The sequence below is a fragment of the Delphinus delphis genome, chromosome 15 (genome assembly GCF_949987515.2).
Source record: "Delphinus delphis chromosome 15, mDelDel1.2, whole genome shotgun sequence".
NCBI lineage: Eukaryota > Metazoa > Chordata > Mammalia > Artiodactyla > Delphinidae > Delphinus > Delphinus delphis.
Genome location: NC_082697.1, coordinates 87,666,439 through 87,681,480, shown reverse-complemented (window position 1 = coordinate 87,681,480; position 15,042 = coordinate 87,666,439). Strand labels below are relative to the sequence as shown.

Sequence of the window (15,042 nt, the reverse complement as noted above, 5' to 3'; positions counted from 1 at the left end):
AAGCAGCCCTGTCCTGGCACGGAGATGATTTTCCGTCTCTGGCAGCAAAGGGTCAAATGAGGCAGGATACAGGTGGTTCAAAACACGAAGCCACTTCAGGGGATTTTGAGAGGACACGGGGGGGGGGGGGGGGGCCGGGAGCCAGGGCCCCCCAGGGCGCAGTGGGATGACCGCCCCCAGGCTCTGCCTCGACCACGCCAGACCGTTATTTCTGGATGGCATCCCTCTCCCACCCCGGGAGATTCCGGGAAAACCTCTAATTCTCAGAGCTCCCCTTTCCTGCCTCCTGTTTTCATGCTGCTGAGTTGTCTTGGCTGTGAATGGTAGAGGGCACGGGGTCAGGACAGGCGATCAGGCCAAAGGAATCTTCATAACAAGAGTGTGGGAACAGTGTTTCCAGAAAGCTCCGCGGCCAGAATCTGCCCCGAAACGCGTAAGGCAGCTCCAGGGACAGTCCCCGTCCTGCCCTCGGGACCCAGAGCTCCTGGGCCATGAACGACGTGCTTCATCACCTTCTGACCACGTTCTACTACGCGAGGGGTGAAATGCAGGCTTCCAGCCTGAGAAGAGACAACACGGAGGGGGGTCTGGGGAGACTTTCCAGAACTGAGCTGACCCCCCCACACAACAGCACACACGCCTGGGAGCCTGGGACAGTGGAATCCCTCCCCTCTGCTCCCCTCCCTCTCTGGCTGGGCAAGGACACCGGCTGCCCCATCCCTCGTAGGGGATTCCTAGGGTGAGGGACGTCCCGCGTAGGGGATACCTAGGGTAAGGGACGTGTTCAGGGCACCCAGCCACCCAGCGGCAAGGCAAGAAGAGAAACACAGAGCTTCGATCATTTATTGAGCACCTTCTGTATACCAGGCCTCAGACAGAAAATGAAACAGGGAAAAAGGCATAGTTCTTTCACGAAGGAGGTTACTGTTAGAGCTCAAACAGGACAGAGATGGTGGTCACAGCAAGACAACGGGTGAGCACCACCGAAGGACCAGGTACAAGGGGCTGCACCAGCAGTGGCAGGCTCTTAGACCATCCTCAGCAAGGAGGAGTCCAAGAGGGCTTCCTGGAGGAGATGCCTCCTGAGTCCACCCAGATGAGAAGAGCTGAACCAGGGGACGTGGCCAGTTCTGAGCTCACCCCTTGCCCCTCTCCTCCCCAATCTGTGGCAAATTACAGTTCGTGTGTCTCTTCATGACATGGCAGCCCTCTCCAATGTTTGTTTCATCCATCTCTTCAGAGTCAGACTCTGATTTTATTGTCTGCTATTTCTTCGATTTCCGCTTCATTAACTTCTGCTTTTACCCTTATAATTTTTCCTCGTTTCTGTCTTGCTTTCTTCCTCTATTCCTGGCTTCTCAGGTGGCACCTGGGCAGTAGGTTGAAAAGGGTCCCTCAAAAATTCATGTCCACCCAGAACCTCAGAGAGTGGTTTTATTTGGAAATAACTCTTCACAGATACAATCAAGTTAAGACAAGGTCATCCTGGATTAGAGTGGCCCTAATCCAACGATGGGTGTCCTTATAAAAAGAGGAAGTTTGGACACAGACACACAGGGCCGAACACAGGGGCAGTCTGGTGATGCGTCTGCCAGTAAAGGGCAGCCCCCAGAAGCTGGCGGGGGGGGGTGCGGCGGACCCCGCCCCCCGTCAGAGCCCCCAGAAGCGACCACCCCTGACAAAGCGTTGATCTGGGGCTTCCGGCTTCCAGAACTGTATGGCACCCGAGGAAACTACGACACACGGCTCGTTAATTTATCATCTGATTTTCTAATGAAGCTATAAATTTTCCCTAAGTACCAATTTTGCTGCATTCCACATGTTCTGACACGCAATGCTCTTATTGTCACTCAGCCTAAATATTTCCTCATTTTTTATCGTGACCATCTTTAACTGATAAACTGAGCAAAAGCTCACTATTGATTTCCAAATGTATGCAGAGGCTTCTGGCTCTTTCTGGATTTTTCTGGCTACCTTTTTATTAATAATTTGTAACTTTATTGGGTTATAGTCAAAGGATTCGGTTTCTGAGTGAGAAAAAGACTTAAACTCATCCTGGGATCCCTTGAAATAACATGTTGCACTGGGTACTTCATTCTCAAATTCTAAAGTTCTGATTTACACACACCTTTCCAGGATCTCCGATGTGACCGGATGAACACAAGGCAGATGCCGTGTCCTCCCCAGTCACGGCCCCGCTGTCACACAAGCTCGGATGGGAAACGGTGTGCTTCCCAGGGAGCTCACCACCACGTCCTCAGCACCCGGAACAGCGCCCGGCACAGAGCAAGTGTTCAGTAAATATTGGTGAGATGAATGAATGAATGAATGAAACCTTTTGGGAGAACTGGTATAACTATCAGTGGGTGCTCTGAGCTTCATAATCCTATTTCTTAAAATACATCCTAAGGAAACAATGAGAGGCATCAAAAATATATCTGTACCAGAATGGCCCTTGCAGGGCTTAAAAAAATTTTTACTCCAACAAGCAACAATAAGAGATTGCTTAGGGCTTCCCCAGTGGCGCAGTGGTTGAGAGTCCGCCTGCCAATGCAGGGGACACGGGTTCGTGCCCCGGTCCGGGAAGATCCCACATGCCGCGGAGCGGCTGGGCCCGTGAGCCATGGCCGCTGAGCCTGCGCGTCCGGAGCCTGTGCTCCGCAACGGAAGAGGCCGCAACAGTGAGAGGCCCGCGTACCGCAAAAAAAAAAAAAAAAAAAAAACAGCAATGAGGCACCACTACACACCTATCGGGACAGCCAAAATCCAGACGGTGACGACACCAACAGCTGGCGAGGGTGTGGAGCGGCAGGAACCTCATCCGTGGCTGGTGGGGATGCACAATGGCACCGCCGCTTTGGTTTTGTTTGTTTGTTTGTTTTTGTCTTATTTTATCTTGTTTTTTTTTGCCGTGCCACACGGCTCGTGGGATCCGAGTTCCCCGACAAAGGATTGAACCCGGGCCCTCGGCGGGGACAGCGTGGAGTCCTGACCTCTGGACGACCGGGGAACTCCTGGTGCAGCCACTCTGGAAGACAATCTCGTGTCTGTCTTCATGCAACCCAGCAATTGCACTCCTGGTATTTATCAAAATGAGTTAAAACACATCACATAAAAACCTACACCGAAAAAAAAAAAAAACCTACACACGGACCTGCATAGCAGCTTATTCACAATTGCTAAAACTTGGAAACAACCAAGACGTCGTTCAGCAGATGATCGATAAATAAACTGGGGTCCATCCAGACAATGGAACATTATTCAGCAATAAAAATAAATGAGCTATTATTAAGTCATGAGAACACTTGGAGGAAGCTTAAGTATGTATCACTAACTGAAAGAAGCCAGTCTGAAAAGGCTAAACGCTGTAGCTAGAAAGGCGAAAACTATGGAGACAGTGAAAGGATCGGGGTTGCTGGGGGCTGGGGGGGCGGGGGGGGAGGGGCGAACAGGTGGAGCAAAGGGGATTTTTAGGGCAGTGGCTACTGTGCGTGACGCTATGATGATGGAAACATGTCATAGGTTTGTCCAAACCCACAGAACGTACAACAAGAGCGAACCCTCAGGGGCGCCGCGGACTTCAGTCAATAGTAGCGTATCAGTGGTGGCTGTCATTCCCTCGAAGCGCTGGTTGGTGCTCTGAGGCCCGTCTGGGCCTGGGGAGGACCCCGGCCACCAGTGTCTCCAGCCACCCCTGCACCCCCAGCCTCAGCCTCCCGCAAAGCTCGCTGCCTCCACCACCCTCCAGCAGACCTTGGGACCGGCTGCCCGGTCTAAGAGCGCCCAGGACCCTCCCACCCGCACTCAGAACCCTGGGAACCCCAGCCCCCGCACCCCAGCTGCTCTGCAAACCCTCCTCATTCCACCTTCCCAGTGCCCCACCCACTCGGCCTCCCGGACGCCTGCCCCTCAGTGAAGCAGACATCGCGATGACCAGGGAAGAAACCATCGGGGCCAACGGCATGGGGGCACCCACTTTCTTTTCCTTTTTAATTTCAAAGACTTGGTTTCCCTAGGTAGTTATAGGTTCACAGCAAACATCACAGGGAGGCACAGAGACTTCCCACACGCCTCTTGTCCCCTCACTCGCACACCCTCCCCGGGGCCTCTCTACGCTGCTGAACGGGAGCCACCAGAACACGCCCAGACTACAGCCTGGACCACCGGTCCCCGCGCCCTGCCACCTCCAGACGGCCTCCCGCCCGCCCCGGCCTCCGGCCCACCCAGCGCTCCAGCGACCGCCTCCGCGGCTCCAGCCTTCCACGGCTCCGGGGTGGCACGAGCTGCCCCCCGGCGTTAGCCGCCAAGCCCATCGTCCCGAGGACAAGCCTTCGTCCAGAGAGCGTGCTCCCCGAAAACGGCCCCACGGTAACCCTCGCCACCCGCAGGGCACGGCCTCCTGTCGGCCCCCAGGCTGAACGCGGACTCACCCCCTCCACCCTGGCTTCCCGGTGGCCCCCCAGCACCGGAAGGCCGGGGCAGTCAACGTGCCGGGGGGACGGACCGCCCCTCCAAGACCCTCGGGAGTTCAATGTAGTCCCGCCAATGGACGCCTCTGTCCGCCACCAGAATGACACATGCAGTGCTGGTCACCAGGAAACACAGGTTGGTCCTCCATACAGTCACCGGACGTATCTGATGCCCAGTGTAGACCACAGCCACAGGAAGGGCCATGTGGGCCCTGACAGAATTCACTTCCAGGGAAGCCGCGGGCCGGGTTCTCCCCAAGGGAGACACAGCGTAACTTGCTCGTTTCATTAAAGGCACAGAGTGAGCCTGGGTCACCAGCTGTCTGACCAACGGACCAGAGGGAGGCCACCGCTGCCCCAGGAAGGAGAGCCTGCTGGATGACGCGTCCACGGCCACAACAGAGAGCAGAGTGGCGTCGGCGAGGACTCGGGAAAGGGTGGGGGCTCAGGGTCGCAAGACCACACGCTCACCCGGTCCTTGGGGAGCAGATGGGCGACAAGATTCAACAGCCGTAAACACAAACAGACACTCGGCCCCCAGAGCCCTTCCTGAAATACCTGCAGAGTTACCCATTTTTTCTTTTAAATCATTTCCTTGGCATAAAGGTGGTTTCTGGAGCGGAAAAAAACAAAAAACCCTGAAAGCCATCAAACACAAAACGATGGAAATAAAGTAGAAACGATGACGCATCCACGTCATGGAAAACTTTACAGCCATAAGAGGCCACAGAAATGCTACTAAAGATGCAAGGCAATGTGAGTGACCGTCATGCCACTGAAATGCACAAGAAGAAAAGGCCAAAATGGCAAATTCCATGTCGTGTATGTTTAGCCCAATAAAAAATGCTACTAAGAAGAAAAAAGCCAACAAAAACTGCACATATATACGATTATCCACATCCGTATGTAAGCGTGTCCTGCGGGGCCAGAAAAGTCCTCGGGAAAATGTAGGGCGGGTATGTAGGTGCAGGGTCACGGGCGCGTTCGTATAAAGTAATCTTTCCTGCACAATTTAAAATCCACTGTTAAAGGGATGGATGACTTTTATCATCACACGATCCGCCACAAGACTGAATCCTGGAGAAGCTCCAAGGCTGTGTTTGGCCGGCGGGTATGGACTATCTTCCCCCCTCAAGCCTCCACCCTGGAATAAGGCCACCTCCTCACCGGCTCACTCACGGAGGCCTGGGCACTGGGTGCCACACCCCGGCCCAGGCAGCACCCCGAGAGCTGGGCCATCCCCACCAACCTGTGCCGGCAGCTGCAGCCTCTGTGCTTATCAAGGCCTCACACACACACGCTTCCTGCTCTCCACACAAGTGGAGAAAACTGCTCCTCCCCAGGCTTCCGGCCTGGCCAGCCTCCTGCAGAGAGAGGGGCCCGGGACCCAGCACACCGCGGCCCCAAAGCCAGAGGCTTTCCTGCTCCCAGGCTGAAGCAGCTCCCTGGTCACCGTGCTCAGCAGACGCAGCAGGAAGTGAGACCCCCCGTGGGGTCTCAGGACACCTTAAGGCACTTTACACTTGGGGATCCCAGGTCCATTTGAACATCCACTGCAAACACTGGGGACGTTCTCCCCAGTAAAATGCACCCGCCTATAAAAGCCTGCACACGATTTCAGAGGATCCCCCAAATCAGCCCCGAAGCCTGGAACCTAGGCCTTCCAAGTCACCCTACCTCTTCCAGACCTTGGTCCTCAGCTGTCAAAGGCAGGTAGTAAACTGCCTCTCCAGGCAAGAATGATCAATGAATCTTCCTAAACCCCTGTGCTCGCCCCAACCTCTTCCCCAAGCTCCAAACTCATAGCCTCTTTGACAACTTGAGCACATCCAAAGCCTTACTCTTCATTTTTTCCTGTCCAACCCTGTCTCCGTCTCTTCCCACTGGCCCTTCCTTGGCTCAGGACTTCACTCAGGCCTCGGACCAAACCCGAGGAGTCACGGCCCATGCCTCTTTCCTCACCCCACCCCCAATCCACCAGCAAGACCAGAAAGGCCCCCCAAAGAAAACGGCCCACCTCACCCTCTCACTCCACCCCCAGGGGACAGGAGCACCCTCACCCCTGCCAAGTCTAACAAAGCATCTTGGCCACTGAAATGTCCCCTGGGAGCAAGAGGTCCCCCGCTGAGACCCTCACTCTGCAGCCTCAGTTCAGGTCTGGCCTGGACCCTGCCTCTGGCCTCTTAATGGGCTCCCTGCCTTGGTCCGGCGGAGAAGTCCCGTCCTGTGAGACATGTCACCTGGCTGGGGTCATCTGTGAACAAGTAGAGTTAAATGAGGATGTACTGTCACCCACCTGACCCCCCCTCTTCAAACGTGCAGGAAACAAGCACCCGCCCCCCCCGCCCCCGCTCCAGTCCCCTGTCCTCTGTGCACAGGCCAGCGACTGGACTCCTCCCATACATGGCGACCTCGAAAGTAACCAAAGATTAAAGCCAGGTCGCCATGTTCACCTATCAACTAAGAAACAGGTTTTTATTTATTTTTTTAAGGTTCATTTATTTATTTATTTATTGGCTGCACAGCACGTGAGATCTTAGTTCCCCAACCAGGGATCGAACCCACACCCTCTGTGTTGGAAGGGTGGAGTCTTAACCACTGGACCGCCAGGGGAGTCCCTGAAAAACAGGCTTTTAAATTAAAACAGCCAAAGCTGACTAGGGTGGCTGGCTACAAGCACACTGTCTGGTGGGGCTTGAATCAATGCTGCGTTTGGAGAGCTCCTTGACAACCCCAACAAGACTTCTGCGACCTGGTAATTCCACCTGGAATTTCAATAATTCCGTCTCCGAAAAGCTGTACTAAACACTACCACATACAGGAAAAAAAAAATCTATGTACAAATATGTCCCTGTGGCATTATTTTTTTAATACATCTTTATTGGAGTATAATTGCTTCACAAAGCTGTGTTAGTTTCTATGGTACAACAAAGTGAATCAGCCATATGCATACATATATCCCCATATCCCCTCCCTCTTGCGTCTCCCTCCCACCCTCCCTATCCCACCCCTCTAGGTGGTCACAAAGCACGAGCTGATCTCCCTGTGCTATGCAGCTGCTTCTCACTAGCTATTTTACATTTGGTAGTGTACATATGTCAGTGGTACCATCACTTTGCCCCAGCTTCCCCTTCCCCGCTACCCTGTGTCCTCAAGCCCATTCTCTATGTCTGCGTCTTTATTCCTGCTCTGCCACCAAGTTCATCAGTACCATATTATTTAGATTCCATGTATACGTGTTAGCATACAGTATTGGTTTTTCTCTTCCTAACTTACTTCACTCTGTATGACACACTCTAGGTCCATCCACCTCACTACAAATAACTCAATTTCGTTTCTTTTTATGGCTGAGTAATATTCCATTGCATATATGTGCCACATCTACTTTACCCATTCATCTGTCAGTGGGCATTTAGGTTGCTTCCATGTCCTGGCTATTGTAAATAGAGCTGCAATGAACATTGGGGTACATGTCTCTTTTTGAATTATGGTTTTCTCAGGGTATATGCCCAGTAGTGGGATTGCTGGGTCATATGGTACTTCTATTCTTAGTTTTTTAAGGAACCTCCATACTGTTCTCCATAGTGGCTGTATCAATTTACATTCCCACCAACAGTGCAGGAAGGTTCCCTTTTCACCACACCCTCTCCAGCATTTATTGTTTCTAGATTTTTTGATGATGGCCATTCTGACCAGTGTGAGGTAATACCTCATTGCAGTTTTGATTTCCATTTCTCTAATAGTTAGTGATGTTGAGCATCTTTTCATGTGTCTCTTGGCCATCTGTATGTCTTCTTTGGTGAAATGTCTATTTAAACAGATGGAGAAATATACCACGTTCTTGGATTGGAAGAATCAATATTGTGAAAATCACTATACTACCTAAAGCAATCTACAGATTCAATGCAATCCCTGTTAAACTACCAATGGCATTCTTCACAGAATTAGGACAAAAAATTGTATGGAAACACAAAAGATCCCAAATAGCCAAAGCAATCTTGAGAAAGAAAAATGGAGCTGCAGTAATCAGGCTCCCTGACTTCAAACTATACTACAAAGCTACAGTAATCAAGACAGTATGGTACTGGCACAAAAACAGAAATATAGATCAGTGGTACAGGATAGAAAACCCAAAGATAAACCCACTCACATATGGTCACCTAATTTACAATGAAGGAGGCAAGAACATACAATGGAGAAAAGACAGCCTCTTCAATAAATGGTGCTGGGAAAACTGGACAGCTACATGTAAAAGAATGAAATTAGAACACTCCCTAACACAATACACAAAAATAAACTCAAAATGGATTAAAGACCTAAATGTAAAACCAGACACTATAAAACTCTTAGAGAAAAACACTCTTTGACATAAAACCACAGCAAGATCTTTTCTGACCCCCCCCCCAGAGTAATGAAAAGTTTAAAAATAAATAAACAAATGGGACCTAAGTAAACTTAAAATGTTTTGCACAGCAAAGGAAACCGTAAACAAGATAAAAGACAACCCTCAGAATGGGAGAAAGTATTTGCAAATGAAACAATAGACAAAGGATTAATCTCCAAAACATACAAACAGCTCATGGAGCTCAATATCCAAAAAACCAACAACCCAATTAAAAATGGGTGGTGTTATTTTTAATATTAAAACACTGGAAACAACTCAACTGTCTAATCATGAGGAAAACATTGAGAAAACTTTTCTGGATCTTCTCAACACATTACACAATCACTTACACTGAGGACCATGAAGAATGTATAACAAATGAACAACATAAAATATAAAATTGCATCCGTAACATGATTCCAACTATGTTTCAAAACCACAATGCACGGTTGGGGGGGAACAGGTGGAAAGGACTCCAGGTGATTTCTACTTCTTCTTTCCACTTTTGAACTTTTCAATTTTTCTTTAAAAGGCATGTATTACTTTAAAATGTGTTTTAACAGACTGTTCTAAAGGGAAGAAATAAATCCATTCCTTTGCGTTACAGCTACCTGTCCACAGGAGTGCCCATCAGAAGTAAAACACCGCTGAGCTCGGGGACACAGAGGTGCTTAAAACAGACCTGGGCCCCAGCTGGGGTCCCGTTCAGTCCCCAGGGACAGGTAGGTCGTGATACAAAGACCACGAGGAGGAACCTGAGGTCACCCCAGAGAGAGATCTGGGTGGCCAGGGAGGAAGGCAGGAGGCGTGAGGCGGGGAGGGAAAGCTGGACGGGACCACAAGCGGCTCCTGCCCCAGCCTGCTGCTTCCTAACCCCGAGCCCCCAGGATGAACCAGGAAGGGGGTGGGAGCTGTCATCCACGCAAGAGTGAGCTGGGCGATTCCCTCCTCAGGAGAGAGGGGGCGGGTGTGGCACGTACTCCCCCCACATGTCTGAGGGGCAGGCCAGCGAGGGAATCTGACCTCCAACGGCCCGCCACACTCTCTATCAGGGCTGTTTCCTTTTACCCCAGTGCCAATGGCATCTCTAACCAGTTCCCGAAGTTGAGAACCGCCAGCGACCCCACAAGCTATAGTCACAGCCTGCAGTTCCCAAACGTCCGCACCACCTTCCAGGAGGCCTCCTGAGACCCTGAGCCACTGGAAGAAGAGAGGATTTCTGTGGCGGGAATGAAGCCACCGTGGCCTCCCTGCCCACCTCCCCGCAAAGAGCCGCAGGAGGCCGTCCCGCGGGCGCCCCGCCCCCTCCGGAGCACGCAGGCAGGCCCGACGGGGCTTCGGCGCCACACACACACCCCTGCACCGGCTAGGGGGTGGGCGGGGGGAGGACCGGGTGCCGGAGCCACTAACCTTCTCCAGCTTCTCGAAGTGCTCCCGGAGGAACCTCATGGGGCGCTCGGGCTTGGAGATGCAGAGCTGCACGATGCAGTCCTTGAGCACCTGCTGGGCGCCGTGCTTCTGCACATAGAGCTCGCAGCCCCTCAGGCCGTCGTCCTCCTCCAGCTGCTGAGCCGCTGGCGAGGCCATGGCGACCCGCTGCCCGCTTCCTGCGGAGGAGAACGCGAGTCCTGCCGACCTCGGAGGGGCAGGACTCCCGCGGCCTGTGAACACGCGTCTTACACGCACCGTAAGGTTTATCTGGTGACCGACGTGACCTGGTGACACGCCAGGCGTTTTATTCTGCTGCTGTCAAAGGCCTCTCACCCTGGGGGGCAAAGCTCAACTCTAAACAGATGCTCGCGGGGATGGAGGGGGATCCGGCGGGTTCCGGGCGCGGCTGAGAAACCTGACGACGGAGAAGCGGGGCCCAGCGTGTGCAGCCCAGGCGGTTATGGGGTCTCACTTGCGTCCGTCCCTCCCCCTTTGGAGGACAGTGTGTGCCTGGAGCGCCCTCCGCGAGCTCCCGGGGAGATGGCGGGGGGACAGGGGGAGCTCTTACAGGCTCCGCCGGAAAAGAAAGGGAAACAAAAACAAACGAAGCTCCGCGGACGGGCCTCCTGGGAAGATGAACCCGGAGAACAATGGCAGGGCCGCGCGTTCGGCTCGAGCTCGGCCAGGTCACAGTGACGGCCAGGAACCCGGCCAGCCCGCCAGCGCCGAGCACGCAGCCCGGCGACCCCGGCCCCCCAGCCCCCCAGCCCCCCGACCACGGCTTCCGGCCCCGGACCGGCCAAGGGGGCGGGGGCTCCCCGAAGGCCAAACTTCCTGGGGCATCCCGGCCGGCGGGGGTTTCCGGAACAGACCCCTCCCCAGCCCCGCGTACCTGGATGCGCGGCGCCGGAGGCCGGAGGCGGCTGCGCGGGGACGCGCGGGCGCGGGGACGGCGGGCGAGCGGGTCCCGCACTGCAGCGGCGCCGCCCTCCGCCCGCCCCCGCGCCGCGCCGATCCACCCCCAGCCCCGCCGCCCCCTTCCCGCCGACCGCGCTCCAGGCCTTCCCCGACTCCCCGCTTGCCCCTCCCCGCCCCATCTCACTCCCGCCCCCCACCCCGTCTATCTCCCACATCCCCAGGACCCACCTCTCCCTCCCCCCTAGATTTCCCCTCACCGGCAGCCTACCCCGTGCCCTCCCTCTTTCCCCCTCCTCCCTCTCTTTCCCCTCCTCTTCCCTCCCCCCGCCCCTCCCCCGCCCCCAAGGCATTCAGGCTGACAGGCCTCGTGCTGTACAGACAGACCCACAGATCCATGTGAAGCTGCGTAGCTGGACCAGGACCACTACTACCGCCCCGCAGGCTCCCTCCTCACCCCTCCACCCCCTCCACTGGAGCCCCTGCGATTGCCCGGATTGTCCGCCCTGGCTGGTGGCAGCCACCTGCTGCCTTGGGGTGATGGCCTCCCCCACCTTCACACCTGGGGTGTCACATCTGCATGTCACAGGGCCTGCATTGGTGGCCAGGCAGGTCTAGGCTACTCCTTTTCTTGGTTAAGGGCACCAGCTTCACCCAGATGCCCCAGGGGGAAATCACAGGGTCATCCTAAATTCTTCCCACCACCCATGGGCTTCCAGGAGGTCAGAGGCCATCACAGCCCCTAATCCACCAGCCCAGGCCTGCAGGAAAGGGAATCACCCTTATTTTCCTGTTGCCTAAAGTCATGTTTTGCTCCCATTCTGCCAGGGTGGTGGTGGAAACATCATCTCGGGCAGTTGGGGGTCCCCAACGCTTTACCTGGAACAGTCTGAATACCAGGAGATGGGGTAGGGATCTCAGGCCTTTAAAGGGGAAGACCTCTGCTCTCCCACCCATACTGCCCCGTCCACAAAGACACATTGCAGGGTGGCCGGCTGCCCCGCACGCACCCCAGCAGGGCTGCCGCTGACCCAGCTTCTTCCTGACGGCTTGAAGCGAAAGGAAGAGGATGTGCTCAGGTGGTCAGACTAGAAACTCCTTCCTACCTCTTCATCCCCTGCCCTCGGCGTGCCTCCTGGCCCATCCCCACCTCAGGTACAGTCACACCTGTCCCATCACACTTATTGCAAGAGTCATTTTTGGGAACTGAAGTCCAGTCTCAACTGAATCAAAACTTTATTCCACAACTAATTTAAACCGTTGGCTGTTTCTCCGCTCCACCTGCCTGATTGCTCAGACCTCCTCTCCCCGCTTGCTGCCCCTCCCCCCCGCCCCCCAGTTACTGCTGGCTCCTCAGGGTGGCCTGGTGAAGAGGATGACAAAAAATTAGGGCCAGGTTTCACTTGACGGACTTGGGGGGGGGGGGCATATGCTCCAGGGCTGGCTTTTGTTCTCAGAATCTCCTGGGGTGCTCCAGGGACCTCTGCAGGGACCTTCCCCCTGCACGGTTCCGAGGGAGGGGGAGACCCTCTCCGAGGATGGCCTTCTAACCCCGAGCCCCCCCTCCACACACATAGCCTCCTCCTGGCAGGGAGCCCCCTGGACCACGTCTTGCAAGACAAGGAGCTCTCCGAGTTCAGGGCCTGGCGGTCGGCTCAGTGCACCAAGCCCACCAGAAACTTGGTTCCTCCACCCCTCTCAGCTGTGGCTGGACGAGCCCCACCCTCACACCACCACGGTGGCAGCTCCCACCAGCCTGTCCCCTGCAGACCTTCCAGGCCACTCAGATAGCTACCTCAGAGGCCCTGCCAGCCGGGGGCTACAAGCAGGCTCTCCCTAAGAACTCCCTCCCCACCTTCCTCAAGGAGTAGTGCGCGGCCAGGTCCCCCACCCGTGGCCCAGCCTGCAGACAAGCTCCCCCCATCTCTCCTGTGCCCCTGCCCCCTGCGTCGCCTGAGTGGAAGGGAAATGCTTCCAACACACCCAGGCACTCACTGCTTCAAGGAGGGGAGCCAGGGGCCCTCGAGAAAGCCTGGCCTCGCTCTGAGTCTGGGCCAGGCTGTGTTAACCAGCAAATGTCTGCACTGACGGCACAGCGGTTGTTTGCAGCTGATCCAAGTGGCTCCACCCTGAACGACACGATCCCTCCGGCCCCTCCCTCCGTGATGGGGGACGGCGAGCACAGGGTCCGTCAGGGAAACTGACCAGACCACCGGCAGCCAGTGGCCTGACGTGAGGACGGCAGGCATCCCCCTCACGGAGCAGGGACAGGAAACCGTGTGGACCAGTGATGCCACACACAGCTAGGTCGATGTCGCCACCGCTGGATGGTGACAAGTCCCGGTTTATTGGGTGTCCTGAAAACATGCAATGGTGATCATGTCATCATTCAGAAGTCCCAGCAAGTCGTGCTGGTCTGTGTGTCCCCTCCACCCACAGGGAAGGACCCACCCCAGCACAGCCAGCAGAAGGGCTTCACGTGCCCCAGCCCCGAGGTCCTCACCTCAGCCCTGGAACCCGAATCACCAAGTCTTGCAAAGGTCCAACTTCAAAGCCACATTATTTTCCAACCCCCCCTCTCCCCCGCCCCAAACTCCTGACTCTGCCAAGTCCAGTTCACCCAGCAAGACTCAACGGGGACATTGATTCTGCGGAGAGCCCTCCCTGTGGCTCCCACACCTGAGGACCAGGTTGGGCCCTGGGGTGCCGCCCAGGGCTCCCTGCAGCTGCAGCTCTATTCTAAGTGTGCCAGAGGCCATTTACTGAACTTCTGTCCCCCCCATCCCCCCCTCCTGCAGGGCAAGGAGACAGATATCCGCTGGGGTGAGGAAAGGAGGGTTCTCACCCGCCCGCCCAGCGCTGACGTGGGCCCTGCCACCTGACCCGCGTGGGGCCGTGGGGCGGGGCCGGGGGCTTTACCTGGAAGAGCCATCGAATCTCCCCACCCGTCCAGGTGGGTGTGACTCTCAACCCCAGCTGACAGGGACTGAAGGGACCAGCGGGTGGGAGCAGAGCAAGAGGCCCAGGGTCAAGTCCCGTGACCAGCCACGTCCCTCATGGGGGAGCGAGCTAATTCCTCCCGGGAGCAGAGAGCCAACCTGGGGGGATGTGGGAGAGGAGCTGGGGTCAGGAGAGCAGGGGGCCCAGAGCGGGGATGAAGGGGAGGGACACGGCCTTGGGGCGCGGCCGCAGGCTCCTGAGGGGCAGCAGGAACCAGTCAGCGCATCTAATCCACACACTGCTCCCTGGGATGGTTTGGGGGTGTGGCGGGTGGGCCCCAGGCGCGCCCAAGGCACTCCCAGCAGAGGACCCAGCCCTCTGCGTGGACCCGGGGCCACCTTCAGCGGACACAGCTGAGCCCTGCCTGGACTCCTGACCCACAGACCCTGAGGTGATCAGGGGGTGTAAGGTCCTGAGTTTATGGTGACTCCCCCAACGTCTGCAGAAAACAAAGCTGGTGACAACCTCAGGCAGCGAGGGCTGCCCGTCCCCAGGGCCCCATCATGCTTTCGTCTGTCCCTGACGAGTGTCTTCCCCCATCCGTGTTGTCCTCAGGCATCCTGCCCTCTGTTCCTCCCCGCACCTGCTCAGGACGTCCTTCGATTGACTGTGTCCCCCCCCCCACCCCGCGCCCCGAGCGCCGAGCGCCGAGCACGGGCTCCGCTAGGAGGAGGAGCTGCTGCGGATGCCGGGGACCCCGAGCGCCCCATGAGAACCGGCCGGAGGAGACAGCGAGTGAATGGACCAACCCAGCGCATCTGCTTACATCAGTTTATTATGCTGGCGAAACGACACACTTCACCACGTTTGTAACCAGGACACTGAATGAGGGGGTCCTGGAAC

General features: G+C 55.8%; 1 protein-coding gene across 3 annotated transcripts in view; it reads right to left on the bottom strand.

Moving 5' to 3' along the window:
- Window positions 1–11,272, bottom strand: part of PRKAR1B (protein kinase cAMP-dependent type I regulatory subunit beta) — an 86,215-nt gene extending 74,943 nt beyond the window's left edge. For 2 of the 3 annotated variants that reach the window (XM_060032603.1, XM_060032601.1), the window contains exons 1-2: window positions 11,177–11,272; window positions 10,264–10,460 (exon numbers count right to left, since the gene is read on the bottom strand). In XM_060032603.1, the coding sequence (XP_059888586.1) occupies window positions 10,264–10,440 (177 nt within the window). In that variant the 5' untranslated portion in view covers window positions 10,441–10,460; window positions 11,177–11,272. Of the gene's footprint in view, window positions 1–10,263; window positions 10,461–10,539; window positions 11,141–11,176 lie in introns of those variants that run through there. The other variant, XM_060032602.1, reaches the window with a different exon arrangement.
- Window positions 11,273–15,042: the final 3,770 nt, after the last annotated feature.